The sequence below is a fragment of the Chionomys nivalis genome, chromosome 22 (genome assembly GCF_950005125.1).
Source record: "Chionomys nivalis chromosome 22, mChiNiv1.1, whole genome shotgun sequence".
Taxonomy (NCBI): Eukaryota; Metazoa; Chordata; class Mammalia; order Rodentia; family Cricetidae; genus Chionomys; species Chionomys nivalis.
Genome location: NC_080107.1, coordinates 42,112,235 through 42,124,328, shown reverse-complemented (window position 1 = coordinate 42,124,328; position 12,094 = coordinate 42,112,235). Strand labels below are relative to the sequence as shown.

Here is a 12,094-nt window from a genome sequence, read left to right as displayed (position 1 = left end):
CTGGCACAAGCTCCCACACAGGCTGAATTCTAAACCTTGTGTATCCCTGGTTGGCTGCCTGGCCTGCTTGTCCCACCCAGGCAAGTCGCCTGTCTTTGTTTGGCTGTGGCAGAAATTAATTGGATTTGTAGCTCCGTTCTCTAGGGCTTTGTGGCCTCAGCTAGTGATGCTCCAATAAAAGTAAGTAGTAAAGGTTTACGGGCAGCGGTGTAATTTTCACACCTTTAACAGGCCTGTGTCAGGTCCACTGCATAGTGCAGGTGGAGGAAATGACAAGAGGGGGTAGAACCAACACTGAAAGCGACCCTTAAAAAAATGCGGAAAGGAAGCCGGGGCGATGGTGGCACACGCCTTTAATCCCAGCACTCGGGAGGCAGAGGCAGGCGGATCTCTGTGAGTTCGAGACCAGCCTGGTCTACAGAGCTAGTTCCAGGACAGGCTCCAAAGCCACAGAGAAACCCTGTCTCGAAAAAACAAAACAAAACAAAAAAAAATGTGGAAAGGAGATATTTAGGGCAGCCACATATACAAGATTGTTCAAGAACTCAGAGGTTGAAACAAGACTTTGATGCCTAGCATCAACTCGGTGCCTCCTGCTCAGGCATTCCTGCGTCTCCTCCTAGAGGACAGTGTTGGGGGCTGCTCCTAGCCTCTCACTGTGTTTGATAGAGGCAGGGTCTCTTGTTCATCACTGCATACACCAGGCTAGCTAGACTGTGAGCTTCTAGTGAGTCTTGCATCCCTATAATAGTGCTGGGATTGGGCTGGAGAGATGGCTCAGAGGTTAAGAGCACTGCCTGCTCTACCAAAGGTCCTGAGTTCAATTCCCAGCAACCACATGGTGGCTCACAACCATCTGTAATGGGGTCTGGTGCCCTCTTCTGGCCAGCAGGCATACACACAGACAGAATATTGTATACATAATAAATAAATAAATATTTTAAAAAAATAGTGCTGGGATTATAGGTGTGTACCACCTGAACACATGTGTACACGTGTGAAATACATACACAAATGGAGAGCCAGTTATTTCTCTGCCACATTGGTAGTGTAGACTCCAAGGACAGGAGTGGTTTTTCTGGATCCCCAGGGCTAGCGCAAACCTTTACCCTTATACACCCTGTATTAAGAGTTTGCACGGGGCCGTGTCCTGCAGGACTTTCTGCTGTTCATCTGCATTCAGCATTAAAAGTTGCACCCCAGCCCTTTCCCACCGTGTCATTTTATACATATCACACTTTTGTAGGATTTAATGGGGCTTTAAAATTTTTCATTTATATTATGTATGAGGGAAACTTTATTTTCTCATAAATAAGAGTTTATGGTGCTTGTCTGACTTTGATTACTGTGACCGAGTATCTGAGAGGGACAACCGTGGAGGGAGTGGGTTTTGGCTCATGGTTTTGCAAGTTTTAGCCCTTTTTGGTGGAGAGGGCATGGTGGAGCAGGAGAGAGAGAGAGAGAGACCTAGACAGAGACACAGAGAAGATGTACACAGAGAGACAGAGACACATATATACACAGAGAATACGCCTGTACTGCAGGCTTGCTCCCCTTTCTCCCACTATTACTCCATCCAGCCCCCGCCCCAGATTGTGGGACAGTACCACCCACATTCAGAGACACCCCAGCGTCTGCTTCCCTTTTTTCTAGATGATTCTGTAATCGATCTGGTCAAGTTAACACTCAGGATTAACCACGATGATATTTCCTTTCGCGTTATAGAAGTAACTTTATCCTTATTTGAAAAAGCATCCCGACACGCTGTATGCTGTTCCACAAGTGTGTGCTCTTATCAGTTAAAAATAAATGTTTTACCAGGGCACACATTTAATCCCAGCCCTTGGGAGGCAGAGGCAAGCAGATCTCTATGAGCCCCCTACCTCCAATGTAAGTATTTAAAAATAAAAAGTTATACCCGCAGAAAGAGCACGCTGGCTGGGGTGGCAGTTGCTCTGAGCGGAGGTGGCTCTATAAGGATGGGGCCCATCACTGCTGAATCATCATACACTGAAAATGTCAGCTGTCCCCCAGGCAAGGAGGGGATCCCAGCCAGTGTGGCTAGCCAAGGCCAGTCCCCAGCTGGGCCTCCCATTTGTAGCTGATTCTTGCCTGAACGTGCACCTGGGGCCTGGAGGGGATTGCCTGACTTAATTAAAGGGGCACCTTTGTCTCTTGGAGATGAGTAGATTTGGCCTGTGGCTTTTGAAGGTACTGGCTGCCTTCTCTTGCCTTTGATCTGCTTCCCCTATGGTCTTTAGGATGCTCCAGGGGTGTGGCCTGTGCTTCACTCCCGCAGAGCGGTGTGGGCTCTCCTCCTCCTCCTCCCAGGCCAGGGCAGCAGGTGGAGAGTGGTATAGCTGTTTCGCCTCCTTCTAGGTTCTTGGGCTGGCCTAGTGTTAAATTGGTGTAAAGTAGATTAATGGGAGAAACAGGGTTATCCTTTTTTTTTTTACCCCTTCAAGCAAAACAATTTTAGTTTGGAACACCTGTGCAGATATCACACAACAGCGTGAGATTAGATAAGGGGTCTGTGGTCAAAGCTTGCATAGTCCTCCCGGGCTTTAAGTAAACGGGGTGAGTGGGTGGGTCTAGGAAAGGGCCGAAGGAGTGTCTGGAGAATAAAGCCACCCTTGTTTTGCTGATGGAGTCCTCGGGTGGGAAGAGTTGCCTCAGAGTGGCCCTCGCCTCAAACCCTGCCCTCCTTCACCATCCACACTCTCTTTCCAAATGTGAGTTCTTTTGTAAAATGAAGGCTATTTTCCCATCGTGTAACTTTCCTGGGGAAATGTGGACAGACGCCTGTTCACCCCAGATGGGTGCCAGTGACAGATGAGATGACTGGGGTCACCCCCAGGAGTCGGTGATCCAAGGACAGTTGTACTATTGAGAAGTCCACCCAGCATGGGTGACAGCTCACTCACAAAAGCTGTGTCCTGGCCGGGCGGTGGTGGCGCACGCCTTTAATCCCAGCACTCGGGAGGCAGAGGCAGGCGGATCTCTGTGAGTTCGAGGCCAGCCTGGTCTACAAGAGCTAGTTCCGGGACGGGCTCCAAAACCACAGAGAAACCCTGTCTCGGAAAAAAAAACCAAAAAAAAAAAAGCTGTGTCCTGGAGAGTGACTTGTCCAATCTGCCGTCAGCTCGGCTGGTCTGAGTGTGGTCTCTTCCCCCCAGCAACTGTTACTACTTATCACTAGAATTATTAGTTATTGTTGTTATATTATTATTATTATTATAATTATATTATTGTTATTATTATGCAGTGGACAGCTTTCAGGAGTTGGTTCACTTTTCTCCATTTGGTCCCCTGGGATTGAATTAAGGTCGTCAGGCTTGGTGGCAAATGCCTTTACCTGCTGAGCCATCTCTATCCTGTCACTACTTATGCGACATTGGGGAGGGGCCTTGTAAATCTTTTACTTTTCAGAAACTTCCTGCCAGTGACTTTTGTTCTGCTCTGTTCACTTCCTGGGCCTTGCGTCTTTCCTTTTCCTTAGTCTTGGGAGCCCATTTCCTCTCTAGGAAGGACTGTTTCCATTCAGAGGAAATAGCTACACATAGTCTCTTATCTCACCCAGTTGGAGGAGGTCAAGAGCATTTTCCTGCCTTGGCTAATTCTAATTCTTTTAGCTTAAAGTAACCAGTATGTCAAAAGAGGCATGTTTTGGCATGGCATGTTCTGAACTCCTCTGTGTCCTCTCCAAATCCCTAAATGCATACAGTTCTTTCCTCAGACTGGGAATCCTCACCCCTGGAGGCCATCTCTGCTTAGCATGTGTGTTTCAGCTACACACTCCTGGGCCATAGGCCCTGCAGTGGTTCTTGTATGGCTCAAAGTCTCTGAAACTTCATGGGCATTCTCCACGTACCCATACCTCCTCAGCCTTTCCTGTCAATAGAGACACTCCCTAGAGGCTCAGCCCACTCTTTTGCCCTCTGAGATGGGTCTTGAGGACACAGAGTTAGCAGAGACGCCCAACCACAGCCTAGTAAGATTTTCATGGAAAAAAAAGTAATAAAAGGGGGTTGGAGAGACGGCTCAGAGGTTAGGAGCACTGCCTGTTCTTCCAAAGGTCCTGAGTTCAATTCCCAGCAACCACATGGTGGCTCACAACCATCTGTAATGAGATCTGGTGCAGAATATAGTATATGTAATAAATAAATAAATTTTAAAAAAAAGTAATAAAACATCCCAAGTTGAGATAGGTAAAGGACTCCTGTGGCAAGCTTTCCCAGGCTTTGCTGCAGGAAATGGGGATGGGGGTATGACACAGGATGACTCCCCTCACTCCAATCCCATACCCCACACTCTGAGCTGCACCCTGCTCCCCAGCTTTGATCTGCCGATATTGTTTCCCCAATGCTCTGTCCCCAGAAGTTGCTACTGTGTCCCAGGGTCATGGGGGGAGGGTCAGGGTGAGTGATGACTCCTCCTTTTCTGTTGCTTGAAGCTGCAGGGGCTGTCGACCCAGAAGCAAGCAGACATGGGCTGCCTCAGGTGGAGGACTGCGGGAGGGTGCCGAGAAGAGGGTGACAGGGACGTTGGTGCAAGGCGTGTTCCAGGTTGGGCCTCCCCCCTGAGGTTCTCCACCAGTCGAGCATGTCCTGGTTTGGAAGAGCAGGTGTTGGCTGGTGCCTTGGCTGGGATAGGTTCTGTCTCTGGGAGGTGGGAGCCACTGGATGCCGAAGCCTGGAAGAGATGAGGCCAGCCCGTGTCTTGACCACAAGCTCTAGCTGCTTGGTGGGGTATAAACTGTGGGGGCTGGGGCTGAAGCAGGAGGCCATCAAGGAGACATTAGGATAACCAGTTTGATGACAGTGAGTTATAAAGTCGTGGTTACCTGGGAGAAGGAGGAGGAGGTGGCAGTGGCTGGAAGCATCCCTGGGATCTGACTGCACAGAGTTCGTTGTCACTCTCCCTGAGTGGAGTTTTTCTTGGTGGGGGCTCCCAAAGAGGAGATGGTATCATGGGGATGGCTGTAAGATGAAGCACCTCTCCTCCCTGATGGCTGTAAGATGAATGTCCCCTCCCCCAATAGGGGCTAGAGTCTTACACTGACAAGGTATAGGTCAACTTAGGGGACGGTCACTAGGGAGACTGCTGTTAATGGAGTTGTGATGTGATGACTTAAAGGCTGTGGTGTGGCACATGCCTTGGGGATCGCAGCTGTCCAGTGGTGCCCTTCAGGGCCATATCTCTACACAGCTCCTGCTCCCAAGGTTCTGTCATAGGAGGACACAGGACCGTACGCCCTTGTGGATGGGTAGCCATGATGGGTTGGAGCTCATTAGGGCCTTTCCTATCTTCACTATTATCCTCACAGGCTCTGAAGAGCAGGAGGTAACCGGGCAGCCTTCTGGGGAGACCGGGACGGACCACTTGCCTACCCTGTGGGTATCCTGGGAGGCCCCCATACTTTTCCTATAGCCGTTCAGAGTATGGCTGCTGTGTCAATAATGGCAGTGTGGTGACAGAGGACAAAAGCCCTTGGACCAGATCCTTCATATGCTTTCATATCCTCAATATGGGGGTTTGGAGACTTGGGGATCAGCTGAGGGCTGACTCACCCATGGCCCAGGAACTGCTCCCCTGAACCCGCCAACCTGGAGGGCTGGGTCTGTAATGCAGGATGGTGGAAGGGCTGACAAGCCCTGCTGCTTCGCTGTCAGGTGGGGCCTAGAGTGGCCTGCGGACCGGCCCGCACGTGGCAGGGATGTAGAGATCCGCTGTCCTCACTTTTGCCTTCTCTCCGCAGGCCTTTTCCCTCAGAGGAGACAGCTGAGAATGATGACGATGTCTACCGAAGCCTGGAAGAGCTGGCCGAGTAAGTAGAGGAAGGCCGATGGGGGAGGACACGAGGAAGGAGCCCCAGGCTCAGCAGCTGAACAAGCTGCTCTCAAGGCAGAGGCAGCCTTGGCTGTCCTCTCTCTGGTGTCCCTGCCAGAAGCTGGGGTTTCTGCGTGGCTAAGTTACAATGCTTGCTGTGCACCCTCTGCCTTCTTGAAGGCTGCCCGGCTGCCTGGTAACTGCCTTGGTGTCTGTTGCTCATGGTTGGTGGCCTTTCTCTTGGAACGTTTCCTTCTGTGGAGTTGCTGGGAGTGGCACCGGGCAGGTGAGGTGTCCTTGTGCTCCTCTTTCCTGGCCTTTGGGCACCGCACTGGGTGGCTCCAAACAGTGGGGCTTGTGACTCAAATCGCCACCTTATAGCCCCCTGATTAGGGTGTGGCTTGCTGATCTTTGACTCTTAAGTCTGCCCTAACCTCTCCTCCAATTGGGTGATCCTATAGAGGCTGGGAACCTCTGGCTGGGCCAGTGCCGGGAGCAGTTCTCCTGAGGTCTCTCCTAAGTTTTCATCCAGTATCTCCTGGAAATGTCCCTCAGGTGGGCACAGCTTGGAGTTTGAAAGGACAAGGACCATGTAGGCTTTGTGTATCTAGGACCAGGTATGAGATATCCTGATATTTTAGGGCTAGCGTGTTTTCCAAGCTGCCCTCCTGGAGGTAGCCTGTGTACTATGGTTCGTGGGATGCCTTTCAATCTCAAGGACTCACATGTGGTCAGTCTGGCCTGGAACCTGGGTTCCCACCTCCCTCTTCCTCTGCCCCTTCTGGTTTGTCACTGGTCTCTTTCTCCAAGACAAGCTGGAACTGCTCTTGTAGGAATGTAAGTTGGAGAAGATGTATCCTTGCTCGGCCGGAAGCTGTTCCTTGGTGACATTCACCCTGGGCCCCCTTAATCCCTAACCTTGCCGTTACTGCAAACCTGAACCATAAATTACAGGGAACGGGGCTGAGTCTGAATCTTTAAGTTGCCGTTTGGTCCCAGTGGCTCGAGTTTAATAAATTTTCTACGCTTTCCCCCCCACTTTCTTCTCCTTTCCTTGGAAGGCAGATTTCCTGGTCTCTGTGGAACTGGTAGTGACGTTTGCCCATTACACAAGCAGACAGCCCCGGGAGCGCATGAGACAGCAGCTGGGGAGTGTCATGTTGTGGGAGCAGCTGTGTGCTGGGGGCAGCATTTCAGAGTATAAGGGGCTGGATCCTCAATAGTGGTCATGTCGCATTTCTCCAGGACCCTTTCAGCCACCCTGACCCAGACACTGCAGCTTGTGGTGGTGGTGGTGGTGGAGGGGGCGTGTTAAGCACTGGCTCGCTGATGTGACTGCCTCCTTGGTGTTCCAGGTGTGGTCTATGAGCAGCCTCCTGGAGCAGTGCGCTGAGCCCTAAGGCTGCCATTTCCTGCTCAGGTGGTCTTGGCAGATTGCTTCCTTCCATGGACCTTGGTTTCCTTCATTGTAACACATGACGTCAGTACCTGGTTAGTGGGCCTGTTGCGAAGGCAGCAGCACTGGAACTACAGGGTGCTCACGGGCCCCGTGGGCACCTGGGGGCTCCTCCTGAACCGGCTTCATTGCCTGAGATCATCGCTCTCCCCGGCCTCTAAGTGGCGGTGGCAGCGCCGCGTGGAGGAGAGCAAACATGAGTTATATGCCTGACTGCTGATTTTCTAGTAGCCACAGGAACAGCCTAAGCAGAAACAGGTGAAGTTAATCTGAAGAATGTATTTTATTTGAACTGATTGACCCAAAATGTTGCCAGAGCGGTGTTTTCCGTGGAACGGCTGCCAACAAGAAATTGCGTTTTCAGTCAGTCCCCAGGCCGGGCATATAGTTTGTGATTGGTCCAGATTCATTTGTTACATGACAACCGTGCATGGCCCTGAGCCACTGAGCTGGGCAATAGGAACCGTGGTCTCAAATGTCCTTCCGGGAGCTTGAGCAGAACCCCACACGTCAGGAACACTGGAAAGGGCTCTCAGCTCCCTCTTCAGATTGTTAAGCAATGTGTGATCAAGTAGTCAGAGCAGCTGCCTGAGACAACGAACACAAAACACTGCCACTTAAAAATGTCATTATTAAGCAAAACAAGCCCAAAAGGAAAGGCCTGCTTTTCAGTCACTCTAAAAAGTGGCACCTGCATTTGCATAATGGCCTGCCTCTAAAAGTGTCTGAGCCCACCTCTCAGGTCTGACCCCCAGTCTACATCTGCAGGGCTACTGCCATTTTATGCAGAAGAGCTGATGGTGCAAGAATAATGCGTACATGTGAGGTGCAGCAGCCAGGGCCCCGCGGTTGCAAATGTCTGGCTTTGGCCCATTGTCTTCCTCTTGCCTTTCAGGGCTCTCTGTGCCCAGGTGACATGGCTGGGACCTTCCCTGGGCCCAGGAAAGCAAGGGTGTGCGTCACCCACCGCAGGCTGTGCAGCTCTCCTTCTCTGTGTTACTGCCTCAAGTTTCTCGGTCCCTCCAAGGGCCCCAGTTTCTCCGTCTCCACTCTGAAACCTGCACAGATGTCCCTTTGAGGTCACAGACTTCACAGTCTGTCGTGGCAGAGCCTGCTTTGTGCTGGCTCTGACTTCATTGTCCTCTGAGGTGAATTAGTTTTCAGCCTTAAACACATGGGCTCGTGCCCAGCCAGGGACTGTAACTTTTCTGTAAGGGTATAGCTGCATATTTTATTGCATTATGAAACAGCTGTGGAGTGATTCTTAAGCATAGAAATGAAGGCAGGTTGGAGTTTTTCCATGCTCTGGGGGAGGGGGAGTTGAGGTACAGAGGGGTGGCAGGGATGGCAGTGACTTGGGAAGGTGGCTGTTTTTCTCCCATCTGACCCCAGAAATGCCAAGCCCCGGCCACTCTGCAAGCTCTTTAATAACAGAGAGCAAAGGCTGTATCCCTGTGGGACCCTCATTCAAGTGGGAACCCATCTCTACCCCAGCCCCATGGTCCTCCCTTTCGGTCCTTGCTCTGCTCAACACTGTCAGAGAAAGCGAAGTCTAAAATCTGTCTTCAGAGTTTTCTAGTTCAGCATTGCTCCTTGAGGCTGGTGTGTGCAGGATGCCATGCTCAGAGCCTGGGGTGAGCCGGGAGGGTGTGTTTGGGATGCTTTATATTCACCCCAAATAGCTCCTTTCCCCCAGGGGGTGAGCTTTAGAGCAGACTTCACAGAAAAGACCCAGAAAGCCAGGCATGGTAGAGCACACCTGTAATGGTGACCCTTCAGGAGCTGGGATGGGAGAATCAGGAGTTCAATACCAGCCAGGGCTACGTGAGTCTTTGTTCTCCCAAGCAACAACAACATGTCTCCTGACCCCTTCAGAAGGCATCTGTGGCCTCACACCCCTGGAAAGAGTACAGACCAATCTCTTATAGTCTAGAAGGGCGAAAAGTAAGACCTCCTCCCTGAGTAGAGTTGGGGACGACACCCTCATGCCACCCTCAGTTCAAGTTCCTCAGGCTTGTGGCTGAGGTGATGGCTGGAGAGGAGGCCATGGGCTAGAGGACAGGGTAGGTGGCTCTTACAGGCAGGCCTTTGCATTGGGGCTCACAGTATGAAGTTGTACCCTTGTCCTATGGGCTTGTTGCCTAAGGCCGAGACCCTGGACTTATTAAGTGGGTGACAGCCAGGGATCAAAAGGTTCCCTCCCTCCCTCCCCCTCCCTCCCCCTCCCTCCCCCCCTGTGTGCCCCCCCCCGTGTGTTTTGAGACAGGGTTTCTCTGTGTAGCCCTGGCTGTCCTGGAACTAGCTCTTGTAGACCAGGGTGACTTCTAACTCACAGAGATCCACATGCTTCTGCCTCCTGAGTGATGGAATTAAAGGCCACCACCGTGTAGCCCCCTTTCCCTTTCTTGCCCAAGCCACCTTGACTGGACCTCCAGCATTGCTGTGGGTGGAGCTGTCTCCCGGTATCCCTTGGTGTCTCACTTGTGCAAGATGGGCTTCTCCTTGGTGTAGACATTCACTGATGTCCTGTCTTGGGCTTCTTGTTCCCAAGAACAAGAAATTCTGGCCATGGGGACTGGCTGAATGGAATCATGAAACCGGTGGTCATGGACCACATCTCTGTCAGTTGGTTCCTGTCTTCTGGGATGACCTGGGTAGAGGCTCTAGAGCCTGGAAGGAAATAGGGCTCTGAGAGGTTGAAGGCAACTTCCTAGGGTGCCCCTCTATTGAAGGGCAGAGCTAAGGTTAGAATTCATGTCTGAGTAATTGCCCTGCTACCCCAAGTGCTGCCCGGCAGACTCTGCCTTGGTGCTGGCGCATGGTTGGCACCTGTGTAGACCCGAGACCGTCACCCTGCATCTGAACTGCTTCCACTTCCCTTTTACCCCGTGCCATCTAGGTGGCATCTGCTCCGGACACACACATCCAGGCTGGGAGGAAAGAGCTTCCTTGATGTGTCTAGGATTTTTAATTTGTTGTTGTTTTGAAATAGAGTCACATCTTGTCCTCCGTCACTCTGTAGGCTGGGCTGCCCTGGAACTCCCTGCGATCCTCCTACCCCAGTCTCCCAGGGGCTTGGATCACAGGCATGCACCACTGTGCCCGACTTGGTTTCTTTTCTTTCTTTTTTAAAAAATGTGTCTTATTAGCATATATTGGTTATCTATAATGGGTTTCCTTGTGACGTTTTCATATATGAACAGGACAGTTTTGATCATATTCACCCCTCCCCCACTCCTGCTAATCCCTGTTTTCATAACTCACCCGCTTCTGTATTCACGTCTGTCTCTGTGTGTATGATGTAAGTGTGTGTATGTGTGTGTGCATTAGACTCCTGTGCCACAGCATACTGTGGAGGTCAGAGGACGATCTTAGGTGATAGTCTTCACCTTCTACTTCAACTTGGCTTCCTTCTCTTCTGCTCACTCTGGGAGAGCTGATCGGTGAGTTCCCAAGGGTTCTCCTGACTGCCTCCCATCTCTCTGTAAGAGTACTGGGGTTACAGAAACGCTTGCTACCATGTTCAACCTTTATGTGGGTTCTTTAGATTTGAACTCAGGTCCTTACCCTTGTGCCTCCAGTGCTGTCTCACAACCTTCCTTCCTGTCCGTCTCTTGGTGACTGTCTTTAGTTAGGATTTCTATCGCTGCCAAGAGACCATGGCCACGGCAACTCTTATAAAGGAAAACATTTAATGTTCCAGAGATTTAGCCCATTTTCATTATGGCAGGCACATGGTGGCATGGAGGCAGACATGGTGCTGGAGGAGTATCTGAGCGTTGTACATCTGGATCCTCAGGCCACAGGAAGTGAACTGTGACACTGGGTGTAACTTGAGCATAGGAGACCTCAAAGCCTGCCTCCATAGTGACACACTTCCTCCAACAAGGCTACACCTAATAGCACCACTCTCTGTGAGCTCATGGGGGCCAGTTACATTCAGACTACCACAGTGACCATGTGAGTTTCATTAGCGTTGTTGCTTACAGGAACATGGTCACCTAACCAGTGGCTACCCAAACCAAAGAAAATGTACCCCCACGCTAACAACTTCTGTTGGAATGGCTTCTGGGGACTCTTCAGGGTCTGTTGAATTGCGTGCCAGGTCAGCCACTGATGAGTTTTGGGCAGGGCTCTGGGGAGAGTCTGGATCTCATTTATCCCACTTGGGAACTTAGCAGAGAGCTTTGTCCTGTCTAACGGGGCCTTGCAAATCTAATGATGTCTTTTAGGAACCCGGAGAGAGGAAGACTTGGCCTTCCAGATGTCATGTCTTGTACGTAGCACAGATATTACACACGGAAGCACATACAAGAACCCTGCAAAATGAGTAAGCGGGCTGCGCAGGGCTCCACTGTCGAAGTTCAGTCATGCATTCGGCATCTTTTGTATTGACTTCCAAACTCCTACTCATTCTACAAAACCCGGCCCAGACATCACCTCCAAGAAGCCACCCACAGCCCTGCCATACTAAAAGGATGCCTTCTCCTGAAGTGTGTCCAGAGTGCTCGGTGACCTTGACACTGGGTCTTCATTGTTTTTCTACATCACTAGAGAGTGGTCCCTACGGGTCCTTTGTAAGGAGCAGAGGAGGCAGCTCACTTGACCTGAGCCTAGCACAGCGTGTTAGACGGAAGAACCAGGACCAGCGAGATGGCTCAGCAGGTAAAGGTACTTGCAGTCGAGCTGGACAGCCTGAGTTCGATTCCTGGGACCTACCAAGTCATCCCCACCAAGAGAGGGCTGGGGACAGGACACAGGGGTGACAGATACTTAGAATATTGCACTCCTTGTGTGAAGGATCCCTGT

At 51.1% G+C, this 12,094-nt stretch overlaps 1 protein-coding gene across 4 annotated transcripts in view; it reads left to right on the top strand.

Moving 5' to 3' along the window:
- Vav2 (vav guanine nucleotide exchange factor 2) overlaps positions 1-12,094 on the top strand; it is a 177,064-nt gene that overhangs the window by 112,810 nt on the left and 52,160 nt on the right. For all 4 annotated transcript variants that reach the window (XM_057754957.1, XM_057754955.1, XM_057754956.1 and 1 more), the window contains exon 4: positions 5,759-5,827. In XM_057754957.1, coding sequence (XP_057610940.1) covers positions 5,759-5,827 — 69 coding nt within the window. The remainder of the gene's footprint in view (positions 1-5,758; positions 5,828-12,094) is intronic.